Consider the following 13,042-nt stretch of genomic DNA (forward strand, 5'->3'; position numbering starts at 1 on the left):
GAGGTGGATTTGCTGGTGTGTTTTGGGTCCTTGTCCTGTTGCAGCACCCAAGATCGCTTCAGCTTGATGGCCGGACATTCTCCTTCAGGATTTTTTGGTAGAGAGTAGAATTCATGGTTCCATCTATCACAGCAAGCCTTCCAGGTCCTGAAGCAGCAAAACAACCCCAGACCATCACACTACCACCACCATATTTTACTGTTGGTATGATGTTCTTTTTCTGAAATGCTGTGTTCCTTTTACACCAGATGTAATGGGACATTTGCCTTCCAAAAAGTTCAACTTTTGTCTCATCAGTCCACAAGGTATTTTCCCAAAAGTCTTGGCAATCATTGAGATGTTTCTTAGCAAAATTGAGACGAGCCCTAATGTTCTTTTTGCTTAACAGTGGTTTGCATCTTGGAAATCTGCCATGCAGGCTGTTTTTGCCCAGTCTCTTTCTTATGGTGGAGTCGTGAACACTGACCTTAATTGAGGCAAGTGAGGCCTGCAGTTCTTTAGACGTTGTCCTGGGGTCTTTGTGACCTCTCGGATGAGTCGTCTCTGCTCTTGGGGTAATTTTGGTCGGCCGGCCACTCCTGGGAAGGTTCACCACTGTTCCATGTTTTTGCCATTTGTGGATAATGGCTCTCACTGTGGTTCGCTGGAGTCCCAAAGCTTTAGAAATGGCTTTATAACCTTTACCAGACTGATAGATCTCAATTACTTCTGTTCTCATTTGTTCCTGAATTTCTTTGGATCTTGGCATGATGTCTAGCTTTTGAGGTGCTTTTGGTCTACTTCTCTGTGTCAGGCAGCTCCTATTTAAGTTATTTCTTGATTGAAACAGGTGTGGCAGTAATCAGGTCTGGGGGTGGCTACAGAAATTGAACTCAGGTGTGATACACCACAGTTAGGTTATTTTTTAACAAGAGGGCAATTACTTTTTCACACAGGGCCATGTAGGTTTGGATTTTTTTTCTCCCTAAATAATAAAACCATCATTTAAAAACTGCATTTTGTGTTTACTTGTGTTATATTTGACTAATGGTTAAATGTGTTTGATGATCAGAAACATTTTGTGTGACAAACATGCAAAAGAATAAGAAATCAGGAAGGGGGCAAATAGTTTTTCACACCACTGTATTTCATCTAGAATATATTGATTTTGTTTCATCCATCCATTAATCCTCCCTCTGAATGAACTTAATGTGCCTTAATTGTATTAGGTTAAAGGTGGCATGCACATTTAAGGTATCATGCAGAATTAAATGTGGTGCCGCACAATTAAAAAAAATGTGATGCACTCACAATCAGAGGGGTGACGACAAATAAATGTGTGCGGAAAAGGTATGTACCATGGCAAAACTAAAGGAAAACCCTGTTTGGTGACAAGGTCAAATGATTTGCTGTGTGAGGCAAAGTTAATATAGCATTCTTTTTTCAATTAAATTGTTGGCGATCACAAATCCCAGTACATGTATATGATGGTATAAATTAACAGGCAGATATCCATTTCTTTTTTATCTGTGTAAGAGTTATAAAAAAAAAATAAATAAAAAAAGACCCCAAAGTAAACTGCGGTTCTCCCCATTCTTTTTTTCCTCTGCAGTGCAGTGCTTGATAATTTGTTCCAGTTTAACATTCTACATACCATTTTATTGTAATAACAATCACTAAAGGAATTTATTTGTAATCTAACATGGTGCTTCATGGTGATTTTACATTTGATCGGGTGCTGTATCACTGGGTAGGTATAGCAGCAAAAGAAACAAAAAATCAATCAAGTAGTACAATGACTTATAACAAAAATTGCAACATTTAAAATTAAGCTCTAACTAGTAAAAAAAATCGAATTATCTAATGTTTATGAGACATTCATCTTGACAATTCTTTTTACAATTGTTGCTTTCAGTCCTATAGCTGAATGTATCGTAAATGATTTCTTTCATATAAGAGTAAATAAAATCCATCCATCCATTATCCAACCCGCTATATCCTACCTACAGGGTCACGGGAGTCTGCCGGAGCCAATCCCAGGCAACACAGGGCGCAAGGCAGGAAACAAACCCTGGGCAGGGCGCCAGCCCACTGCAGGACACACACACACACACACAATCATACACCAAGCACACACACTAGGGACAATTTAGGATCACCAATCCACCTAACCTGCATGTCTTTGGACTGTGGGAGGAAACCCACGGAGACACGGGGAGAACATGCAAACTCCACGCAGGGAGGACCCAGGAAGCGAACCCAGGTCTAACTGCGAGGCAGCAGCGCTACCCTCTGCGCCACTGTGCCGCCCGTAAATAAAATGTTATTAATAAAAAAAAAAAAGACCCCAAAGTAAACTGGGGTACTCCTCTTTTTTTTAAAAAAAAAAAAAACATTGCATTTTTGTTTTAATGTGCGCATCACCTTATATAATTGTGAACACCACATTCAATTGAGCAGGTCACCTTTTTTAATTGTGTGTGCCACCGTAATTTTTTGAAAATGTGGTGTTCTTCAAAGTTCCAAATAAGTATAAATTGGTTTATTTGTTGAGTCTTCTTTAAGTGTATACATGTGTCTAACTGAACTCGCATGCTTCCAAGACTTTTGAAATTAAATTTTGTGTATATACAACATATTATAAAAAATGCAACACGTCTGTGCATTATTTTGCATTATCTTACACAGTATTTCTTGCATAAAATAATGCTCATGAAAAGAGTAGTAAGGTGGTCCTTTTTTTTACTTTCTCGTGTAAATAGTATAGAGAAAGTATAGGAATCGTGAAATAATTCAACCTCGAAATTTTGATGCATATTGAAATTTTAGACCATCCTTCGTTCGAAAATACCATTTTTGAAATTATCTCTGTCTGTAAACACGATAATTCAAACGCTTTTACCTAGGTTAATGAGATTTTGTACACTTACTTTATATCAAAAATAAGGAATCATATCAACTTTTGGGCCAGAAGTTGTACTTTAACTGAATACTTCAACAAATTTTCAAGTAAACTATGGTTATAATTACAGATAGATTATTCAAATTTATTGATATTTATGATGATAAAAAGCAAACAGATATGAAATTTGAGAAAAATTGCTTAACCTGAAGTAGAATTTTATTTAAACAACCATCCGCATTTTTTGTATCATGAATATATAAATATGTACACAATATTAAAAACTGTATTCAATATAACACATATTTTTCAATAACTATTATTCATTTTATTTTAATTTATACATCATCAGTTTAAAAATAACTTGTAAACATTGATCATGACATGTAATTGTAAAGACGTAATGGGAGCAATATGCTGCTACTTCCCCGTCGTGTTCCTGGTAATACATTTAATTTTATGAAATTTTTTTTTTATTTCCGCAAAATGCAGTTTTACCAATAGCGGCAACAAATGTTATATAATACAAACTCTAACACTTTTCTATGTTTTTAAGTGACTATAACTCTTTTCAACTTATGTAAATGCATATGTAATCATGAAAAAATTCCAACACCACTTTCAAACCTCCCAAAGTGCGAAAATATAATTTTAATATAAAGTTTGATGATAAATAGAGATAAATGATTGTGTATCGATATTATAAATCTATACTAATAAAAGGCAAAGCACTCACTCACTCACTGACTCACTCACTCATCACTAATTCTCCAACTTCCCATGTAGGTAGAAGGCTGAAATTTGGCAGGCTTATTCCTTACAGCTTACTTACAAAAGTTAAGCAGGTTTCATTTCGAAATTCTACACGTAACGGTCATAACGGTCAACAACGTCCGCCAAGTTGAACTTTCTTATTTATAGCCCCATCTTCACGAAATTTAGTAGGCGGCTTCCCTGCGCTAACCGAAACAGATGTGCGTACTTATTTGGATGGTATGATGCCACTGTCGGCCACCATATTGAACTTTCCAACGTCACTAATTCTACAACTTCCCGTGTAGGTAGAAGGCTGAAATTTTGCAGGCTCATTCCTTACAGCTTACTTACCAAAGTTAAGCAGGTTTCATTTCAAAATTCTACGCATAACGGTCATAAAGGTTGACAACGTTCGCCATGTTGAACTTTCTTATTTATGGCCCCATCTTCACGAAATTTGGTAGGTGGCTTCCCTACACTAACCAAAACCGATGTACGTACTTATTTCAGTGGTATGATGCCACTGTTGGCCGCCATATTGAAGTTCCCAATGTCACTAATTCTCCAACTTCCCGTGTAGGTAGAAGGCTGAAATTTGGCAGGCTCATTTCTTACAGCTTATTTGCAAAAGTTAAGCAGGTTTCATTTTGAAATTCTACGCGTAACGGTCAACAACATCTGCCATGTTGAACTTTCTTATTCATGGCACCATCTTCACGAAATTTGGTAGGTGGCTTCCCACCGAAACCAATGTACATACTTATTTCGGTGGTATGGCGCCACTGTCAGCCGCTATATTAAACTTTCCAATGTCACTAATTTTCCAACTTCCCGTGTAGGTAGAAGGCTGAAATTTGGTACTTATTTCGGTGGTATGATGCCACTGTCGGCCGCCATATTGAACTTTTCAACGGTCTTTGTTACTTATGGGCCCATCTTCAAGAAATTTGGTACGCGGGTTCCCAACGCTAACTGAATCCTACTTACGTACATATATGCTGGTCCATAGCCAGCAGCTCGGCCACCGTGTGAGGCGTTGGGTCCCCCATCCCAACGCCTCGTACGTTGTTGGCTGCCTGTCTATATAAGGCTGTCCATTGCTCCAGTCTCTACATTCCCTTCCTTGCTTCGCCATAGGATTAACGTCTCCCTACTGATAACTACAGCCTTTTTATTTAATCCACGGCTTCTCTGCTGTTTTATTGTTCATTTATTACAATTATAGTTATTGTGTAGGTATTTTAGACTTACTTTACATTGTTCAGGTACCCATTTCCTTTATCATTCCAACCGTACCCCCATTAACATGTCTATCGAGGTGATCACCATCGATCAAAGAACTATCACTTACCGAGTGGTTTCCATGCCCGGAGATGGCACCTACCTTTTCCATTCTCTTTGTTACATATTGCACGGCCATATCAGGCTCACACTTGATATCCGGAGGAACATTGTGTCTTATGTATTGAATGACTGGGACAGGTTCAGGTTGTGGACTGATGACAGTACAGGAGATAGTTATACTACACAGGAGCACTATAAGAGTGAAATGCTTAAGCCCTTCACCTATGCATCTGCATGTGAGTTGATGGCTGCCGGTGAATTGTTCGGTTGTCTCTTTCAAGTGTACCGAAATGGTCAAATATTTTACACCTTTTGACAACCGCCAATGCCTCTTAAACATCTTAGATTGACAGGTGACGATTTCAGTAGTGAACACTTTAATGTTTATGAATGTTTAAACTCCCTGGATGTGAAGTTATCGATGAAACCGGTTGTATACTTACAACACTTGACAGATGCCGAATGTCTCTTCAACACAAGTCCTACAAATACTGTTGTAATTGAAAGAAACCATGAAACTCAAACTGATTATGACAGCAGCAATCCAAGCTGTGAGATCTGAAACAAGATTACTGTTCACATGGCCAACTGTGTGTTGCATGCTCAAAAGTAAGCTCAGCGCACAGCTTGGTTATATTACAACCGGAGGGCTGAACTCACAATGTGGTATACAAAGAGATCCTTAACAAATAATTATTGGTATATTTTCCCTCAGTTTAAAAAGGTTTAATTTTCTTCTTAATAAAAATTTTAAGGCAGTACTTCACTGCTGCGAAGCGCGGGTATTTTGCTAGTTAGTTATAATGAGAAACAAAGAGAGAGATATGTTATTTCAGAAATATTGATTAATTGGACGTGATTCTGATGACCTTTTGCTCTATCTCTTTATACAAGAAGGTTGAGGGGAGCTTACTCGTGATTTTTTTCTTTTTCTTAAGTTCAAGGCAATGCCACAAGTGGTAGCTAAGAAAATTCCCATTGCACTATATTACCAGTAATATTTTTTCAAGGAACAGATGCTGACATAGTACTGGGCACTGGGTGCCACAAGTAATTGCCATGAGCTCAAATGTACAACTAACTATACAGTATACATGTAATGCTGTAATGTTCCTAATGAGACTTCTTCATTGGTGACATTAATCTTTGTGATTTACTTGAAAATTTATAGAATGTATTAACTTTCTTTACTTTATTTTTCACTTTAGCATTGGTTTACAGAACTACCACCTGTATTGACATTTGAGCTTTCAAGGTTTGAGTTTAACCAGGCATTAGGAAGACCAGAAAAAATACACAACAAGTTGGAATTCCCTCAAATGTTATATATGGATCGGTAAGTTTTTTTTTCCTTTAAATAAGAAACTTTGTGATACTAGTAAATACATTTTATTATGAAGATTTATTTACAGGGTTAATGTTCCATAAAAAAATGTTCCAGAATCTTGTGTGGTTCTTTAACTGCTAACGCACATTTTTTGTTTTTTTCTTTTAAACTAGAGTTTTATATTCAGAATTTATAATTTGAGCATTCTTTGAATACTTTGTAAATGTGGAGTGTACCAGTTTCTTTGAATGTGGAAAAATGTCACAGTGGTTATCAAAATATGGTACATTAAATTTCTGTCATTCCCTACCCATCAAACATTGAAATACTTAGCTCTGCCTTACATACTGTAAATATTTAATTTTGTGATTCTACACAGTTTTGGGGAACATTACTTTTAATGTAATTACAATTTTAATGTGTTACAAATGGTTCATTACTTTTTCTTCTTTTGTATGAAAAGATGCACATTTCACTTGCCAGCATTTGATATTAAATCCTAAGTCCAGTTTTGAACCTTTATTAAAAAATAACCAGAAACATGGCCAAATTTGATAATTTTCTCATGTTTATAAATACATTTAGTCCCTCATGTGCTGTGAAGAAAAGTAACAGCCATCCCTAAGGCCCTGAATATTTGCATTATGAAAGCACTGTGCCAAACTGTTTCAACATATCTGCAGCAAATATCTAGATGAAAACTTGACTGACACTTTATTAATAGGTTTTGTTACTGTAGTGCATGTACCACACTCTTTTTTTTGCCTGACTTTACAACTGAGCTTCACAAAAGAGTGGTGTAGTGTACACTGTTTTTGCTACCTTATTCCCAGGGCTGCTTTGGTAATCACTGGCTCCCTGTGACCCTAAACTGGGTACATTACATTTACCCCATGGCACATGCAGGTTTAAATGTATACGTACAGGTTTTGTCCAGTTTTTTTCACTTGATTGCATGCTATGCACATGCTTAACCTCTTCCTCAGTAGCTGTCACCAGACAAGTAGAGAAAACGGGCATATGATTTTGACCAACCCTGTATTGCATTTTTCTTTAAAAAGTAAGCTGAATACTTACAGTTGAAGTAAGAAGTTTACATACACTGAATTATTTAAAACTCACTTTATATCCCCTCTACAGATTTTTAATTAACAAACTATAAATTTGGCATATCGTTTAAGACATCTACTTTTAGCAGGCCAAAGGTAATTTTTTCCAACAATGTTCACAGAGAGAGTATTTCACTTTTTATTGACCATATCGTAATTCAAGTGGTTTACAGGTTTACATACACCTGGTTTATATTTGGTAGCATTACCTTTAAATTGTTTAACTTGAGCCAAACATTTTACGTAGCCTTCCACAAGTTTCTTCTAATAAATTGCTGAAATTTTTGCCCTCTCCTCCAGACAGAGCTGGTGTAACTGGGACAGATTCATAGGCCTCCTTGCTCACACATGCTTTTTCAGTTCTTCCCACAAATTTTCAATCAGATTGAAGTCTGGGCTTCATGATGGCCACTTCAATACCTTGACCTTGTTGTCCTTGAGCCATTTTACCACATCTTTAGAGGTGTGCTTGGAGTCATTGTCTATTTGGAAGACCCATTTACGACTGAGTTTCAGCTTCCTTGCTGAGCTGTTGAGATGTTGCTGCATTATATCAACATCATTTTACTTCCACATGCTGCCATCTAGGGTACCAGTCCATCCTGCAGCCAAGCAACCCCACAACATGATGCTCCCACACCCATGCTTGACGATTGCGACAATGTCATTTGGGTTGCAAGCCTCACCTTTTTCTCCCAATATTTCTCCAGAAGGTAAGGTCCTTGTCCCCATGTGCCACTACAAACTGCATGACTTTTTGTGGTGACTTTGAAACAGTGGCATCTTCTGAGTAGCCTTTCATGTTATGTCGATATAGGACTCATTTTACTCTGGATATAGATACTTGTCTACCTATTTCCTAACCATCTTCACAAGGTCCTTTGCTGATGTTCTATGATTAATTTGCAATTTTTGTACCAAAGTATGTTCTTCTCTAGGAGATGGAATGCGTCTCCCTCCTGAGTGGTATGTCAGCTATTTGGTCCCCATAGTGTTTTACACTTGCGTATTATTGTTTGTATAGATAAATGTGGAACCTAAAGGCATTTGGAGATTGTTCCAAAGGATGAACCAAATTTGTGGAGATCCACAAATATTCTTCTGAGGTCTTAGCTGATTTATTTAGATTTTCTCATTATATCAAACAAAGGGGCAGTGAGTTTGATGGAAGGCCTTAACATATACACTCATGCTAACTCCAGTGAGGCTAATTGGTTATCAGAAACTAATTGTCTAATTGCTTAAAGGCTTGCCATCATTTTGTGAAATTTTCCAAGCTGTTTATAGGCACAATTACAGAAGTATATGCAAACTTTTAACCTACTGGAATTGTGATATAGTCAATAAAAAGTGAAATACTGTGTCTGTGAACATTGTTAAAAAAAAATACTTTTGGCCTGCTAAAAGTAGATGTCTTAAATGATATGCCCAATTTATGATTTGTTAGTATAAAATCAGTGGAGGGTTTATAAAGGAAGTTTTACACAGTACTTCAGATGAGACCTCACCAGTGTGTTATAAAGTTTGAGCAGAACCTCCTTGGACACATACTCTACATATTGTGCTATACAACCTAACATTCTGTTAGACTTCTTAATGGCTAATGAACACTGTCTGGAAGTTAATAGTGTAGAGTCCACTACAACACCTAAATCCTTTTCATAAGGTGTACTTATTATTTTCAGACCTCCAATTGTGTATTCAAACCTAACATTTTTACTTCCTATGTGTAATACTTTTCATTTTCTGAAATTAAATTTCATCTGCCACAAATCTACCCAAGCCTGTATGCTGTCCAAGTCACTCTGTAATGATTTAACAGATTCCAGATTATCTGCTAATCTACCTATCTTGGTAACATCGTCAAACTAAACTAGCTTGCTACTTATATTCCTATCCAAATCATATATATATTATATACCATATTTACTCGTGTACCACGCGCACCCTAATTTTTACAAAGAAAATCACAAAAATCGTTTTGCCCCGTGTACGACGCACGTTGTGATTGTATAGGAAGCGTTTAGAGAGAGTGCGTGACAGAGAGGGAGAGCGCAAGCGAGAGAGAGAGTGAGTGCATGAGTGAGCGAGCGAGAGAGAGATGGAGTGTGCGAGCGAGGGAGAGAGAGATGGAGTGTGCGAGCGAGCGAGAGAGAGATGCAGTGCACGAGCGAGAGAGAGAGAGAGTGCACGAGCAAGCGAGCGAGAGAGTGAGCGAGCCCAAGCAGAAGAAGTAAACATTACAGAATTACATTTCCTCGTGTATGACGTGCACCTGATTTTCTAATGCTAATTTTTGGGAAAAAATGTGCACGTGGTACACGCGTAAATACGGTATATAAATAGTAGCAGCCGTAGTATTTACCTGTCTGGATCACAACTATTAACATCAACCAATTCTGATAGGGTTTCTCGCACCATAACGCTATGCTTCCTGTGACTGAGGCAATTTTTCACTACTCTACAAACATCTCCCTGTACTCCCATTTATTTTAGTTTGATTCCCAGTCTCTCATGTGACACCTTATCAAATGCTTTCTGAAAGTCCAGATAAATATCATGTGCTCCACTTTGATCAAACCTTTTTGTTGCTTCCTCATAGAATTCCAGTATTAGTAAAACATGACATCCTTATTCTGAACCTATACTGACTGTTCAGAAAAACTCCTGTTCTTGCCATGTGCTGTTCAATCTTATCTTTAATAATTCCCTCCATTAATTTTCCTGTGATGTATGTTAAGCTTACTAGCCTATAATTGCTTGGTTCTGCTCAATCACCCTATTTATATAACTGGGCAATATTTGCTGTTCTCCTGTACTTCAGAATTTTCTTAGTGTGCAGTGACTTCGTAAAAATATGTGTCAAGGGTTTATATATGTACTTGCTAACCTCCTTAACACTAGAATTTCCAGAGCCTACAAGAAAACTTGTAAATCCGGCCCACCTTAAATCCGTTCGCACCTCTCCGTCAGCGTCTTTTGTCCTGTAAATGTGCCGATTAAGACAAGCAGCAAGCAGCCTGCTATTCCATCCCCCACCGTCGCAGAAGGTTCACTAAGTTCTCCCAGCTTATGCCTTGTTTGATTATCTGGGTGTGAACTGCTGGAGTTTTAGAGTGGAAATAATAGATCGTTATTTGGAACACATGCGTTTCATGTGTGTTCCGTTTCTACAGTAATCTGTGTAAACACATTGTTTAAATAGAAACTAAATAGAAACTTTTCATATTTTAGTAATAAATGTTACAAAATGTAGGCATAAACTATAGAATGTGTGAAGCCTGAAGTCCAAAGGTCAAATAAACACTTTCACAAAAGGTTCAAGGATGATACAACAGCTTCCGTGGCATAGTGGTAGGATTTGCTGACTTGTAATCAAGAGGCCACCGGTTTGATCCCCACTGCCTCCTATATTTACTGTTTTCAGTGCTGAGCTTCTGTTATTGTTAATATTATACAGTACACACGTACATTTGGTTTGTGTCTGTAATAGACAGTGTACATTTATAGTACTGTACTTGTAAAAGTTACCTTTTTTTCACTTTTATTCTCTCACTCACGATCATAATACATACTGCCACCCTAGGGATCTGACGCTGTTAGTTTTTATTTGAAACTGGGAATAACTGTAGATGTGAGAAGTGTTTTGAGGCAATGGAACTGGACATTCTCTGATCTGGAGGGATAAAAGCTGACACACAAACGCTGGTGAATCTGCCTTCTTCATATCTCACTGTCACTTTATTTTTTGTTAGTCAGTTTTATTGAGTGTTCCTGCTCACGCAGAATTAGTATGCACCTTATGGTGTATGATGTCAAAAAAAAAAAAAACACAGACGTAGGTATATATGATATTTTGAAGAAATCATTTTCTGACCTTAATAGTACCAATTAGAAAACATAATCGCACTGATGTAATATTATTTGAAAACGAACAGCGCCCTTGTACAGTCTGCATCCTTTACCTTGTGTCTTGTGACCATGATCACTCCATCGCGGATTTTCAATGTAAGCTTATCTAAATATATATCACGGGTTTTTCGCTGGTTCGTGGATTTCTGCGGACAATGGGTCTTTTAATTTATGGTACATGCTTCCTCAGTTTGTTTGCCCAGTTGATTTCATACAAGGAACGCTATTGGCGAATGGCTTAGAAGCTACCCAATCAGAGCCTGTATTCCGTATTAAATAAAGCTCCTCAATTATATACGATATGCTTCCCGCGCGGTGATTGATTGTTTGCTTTTTTTCTGTCTCTCTCACTCTCTCTGCCTGACGAAGGGGGTGTGAGCAGAGGAGCTGTTTGCACAGAGGCTGTTTGCCTAGAGGATATGGACGCTCCTCTAAAAAATGCCGCTTTATTGCGGTGCTTTGGCATACTTAAAAGCCCAAAAGCACGTATTGATTTTTTGATTGTTTGCTTTTCTCTCGCTCTCTCTCTCTCTGACATTCTCTGCTCCTGACACGCATTCTTTGAAGAGGAAGATATGTTTGCATTCTTTTAATTGTGAGAAAGAACTGTCATCTCTGTCTTGTCATGGAGCACAGTTTAAACTTTTAACTAAAGGGTGTTATTTCATGTTTAGAGGGCTCTAATAATGTTAACAGTGTGGGAGAGTTTATAAGGGCTTAAAATATATAAAAATAACCATACAAACATATGGTTTGTACTTTGCGGATTTTCTGGAACGTAACCCCTGCGATCGAGGAGGGATTACTGTATATAGTGTTTCGATTTTCTTACAGATGTTCACAAAGAAGTTGCTTTTTGTTAGTTACTATTTGTTGTAGAGAAAAGCCAAGCAAAATGACACCTTTTATTGGCTAACTAAAAAGATTACAATATGCAAGCTTTCGAGGCAACTCAGGCCCCTTCTTCAGGCAAGATGTAATCTCACACTCTCTGCCTGAGGGAGGGGGTGTGAGTAGAGTGGCTGTTTGCACAGAGGCTGTTTGCCTAGAGGATTACATCTTGCCTGAAGAAGGGGCCTGAGTTGCTTCAAAAGCTTGCATGTTGTCATCTTTAGTTAGCCAATAAAAGGTGTCATTTTGCTTGGCTTTTCTCTGCATTCATAATGGCTAACACGGTACAACACCCTAGTATTACTATTTGTTGGATATGGATTTCTCAGAATCTCAGTTGCCTCAAAAGCTTGCATATTGTAATCTTTTTAGTTAGCCAATAAAAGTTTTCATTTTGCTTGGCTTTTCTCAGAATCAAACAATACACTGTGTGCACAATTATTAGGCAAGCTGTATTTTTGAGGATTAATTTTAATATGGAACAAACACAGTGCTATCAGTCAATCCAAAATGTTAATAAACCTGAAACCTGAATGTTTCACAACAGAAATGTGAGTGTGAACATCATCAGGGGAATACATATGTGCGCACAATTATTAGGCAACTATTAGTGTGCAGATTTATTATGCAACTAAAGGAAAAATGAAAATTTTCCCATCTCACTTGTTTATTTTCATCTGTTATAGTGAGAATAATAAACAAACACCTCAAAATTTACAAATAAACATCTCTGACATTTCAAAAAAAATAAATCAATCAATCAATGACCAATATAGCCACCCTTCTTTCCAATAACAGTCATAAGCCTTTCCATTCATGGAG

The 13,042-nt window shown here is 37.5% G+C and overlaps 1 protein-coding gene across 8 annotated transcripts in view; it reads left to right on the forward strand.

Annotated features, from left to right (window-relative positions):
* Window positions 1–13,042, forward strand: part of usp25 (ubiquitin specific peptidase 25) — a 232,654-nt gene that overhangs the window by 131,052 nt on the left and 88,560 nt on the right. For all 8 annotated transcript variants that reach the window (XM_039744549.1, XM_039744550.1, XM_039744551.1 and 5 more), the window contains one exon: window positions 6,190–6,317. In XM_039744549.1, coding sequence (XP_039600483.1) covers window positions 6,190–6,317 — 128 coding nt within the window. The remainder of the gene's footprint in view (window positions 1–6,189; window positions 6,318–13,042) is intronic.

The sequence above is a fragment of the Polypterus senegalus genome, chromosome 2 (genome assembly GCF_016835505.1).
Source record: "Polypterus senegalus isolate Bchr_013 chromosome 2, ASM1683550v1, whole genome shotgun sequence".
NCBI lineage: Eukaryota > Metazoa > Chordata > Cladistia > Polypteriformes > Polypteridae > Polypterus > Polypterus senegalus.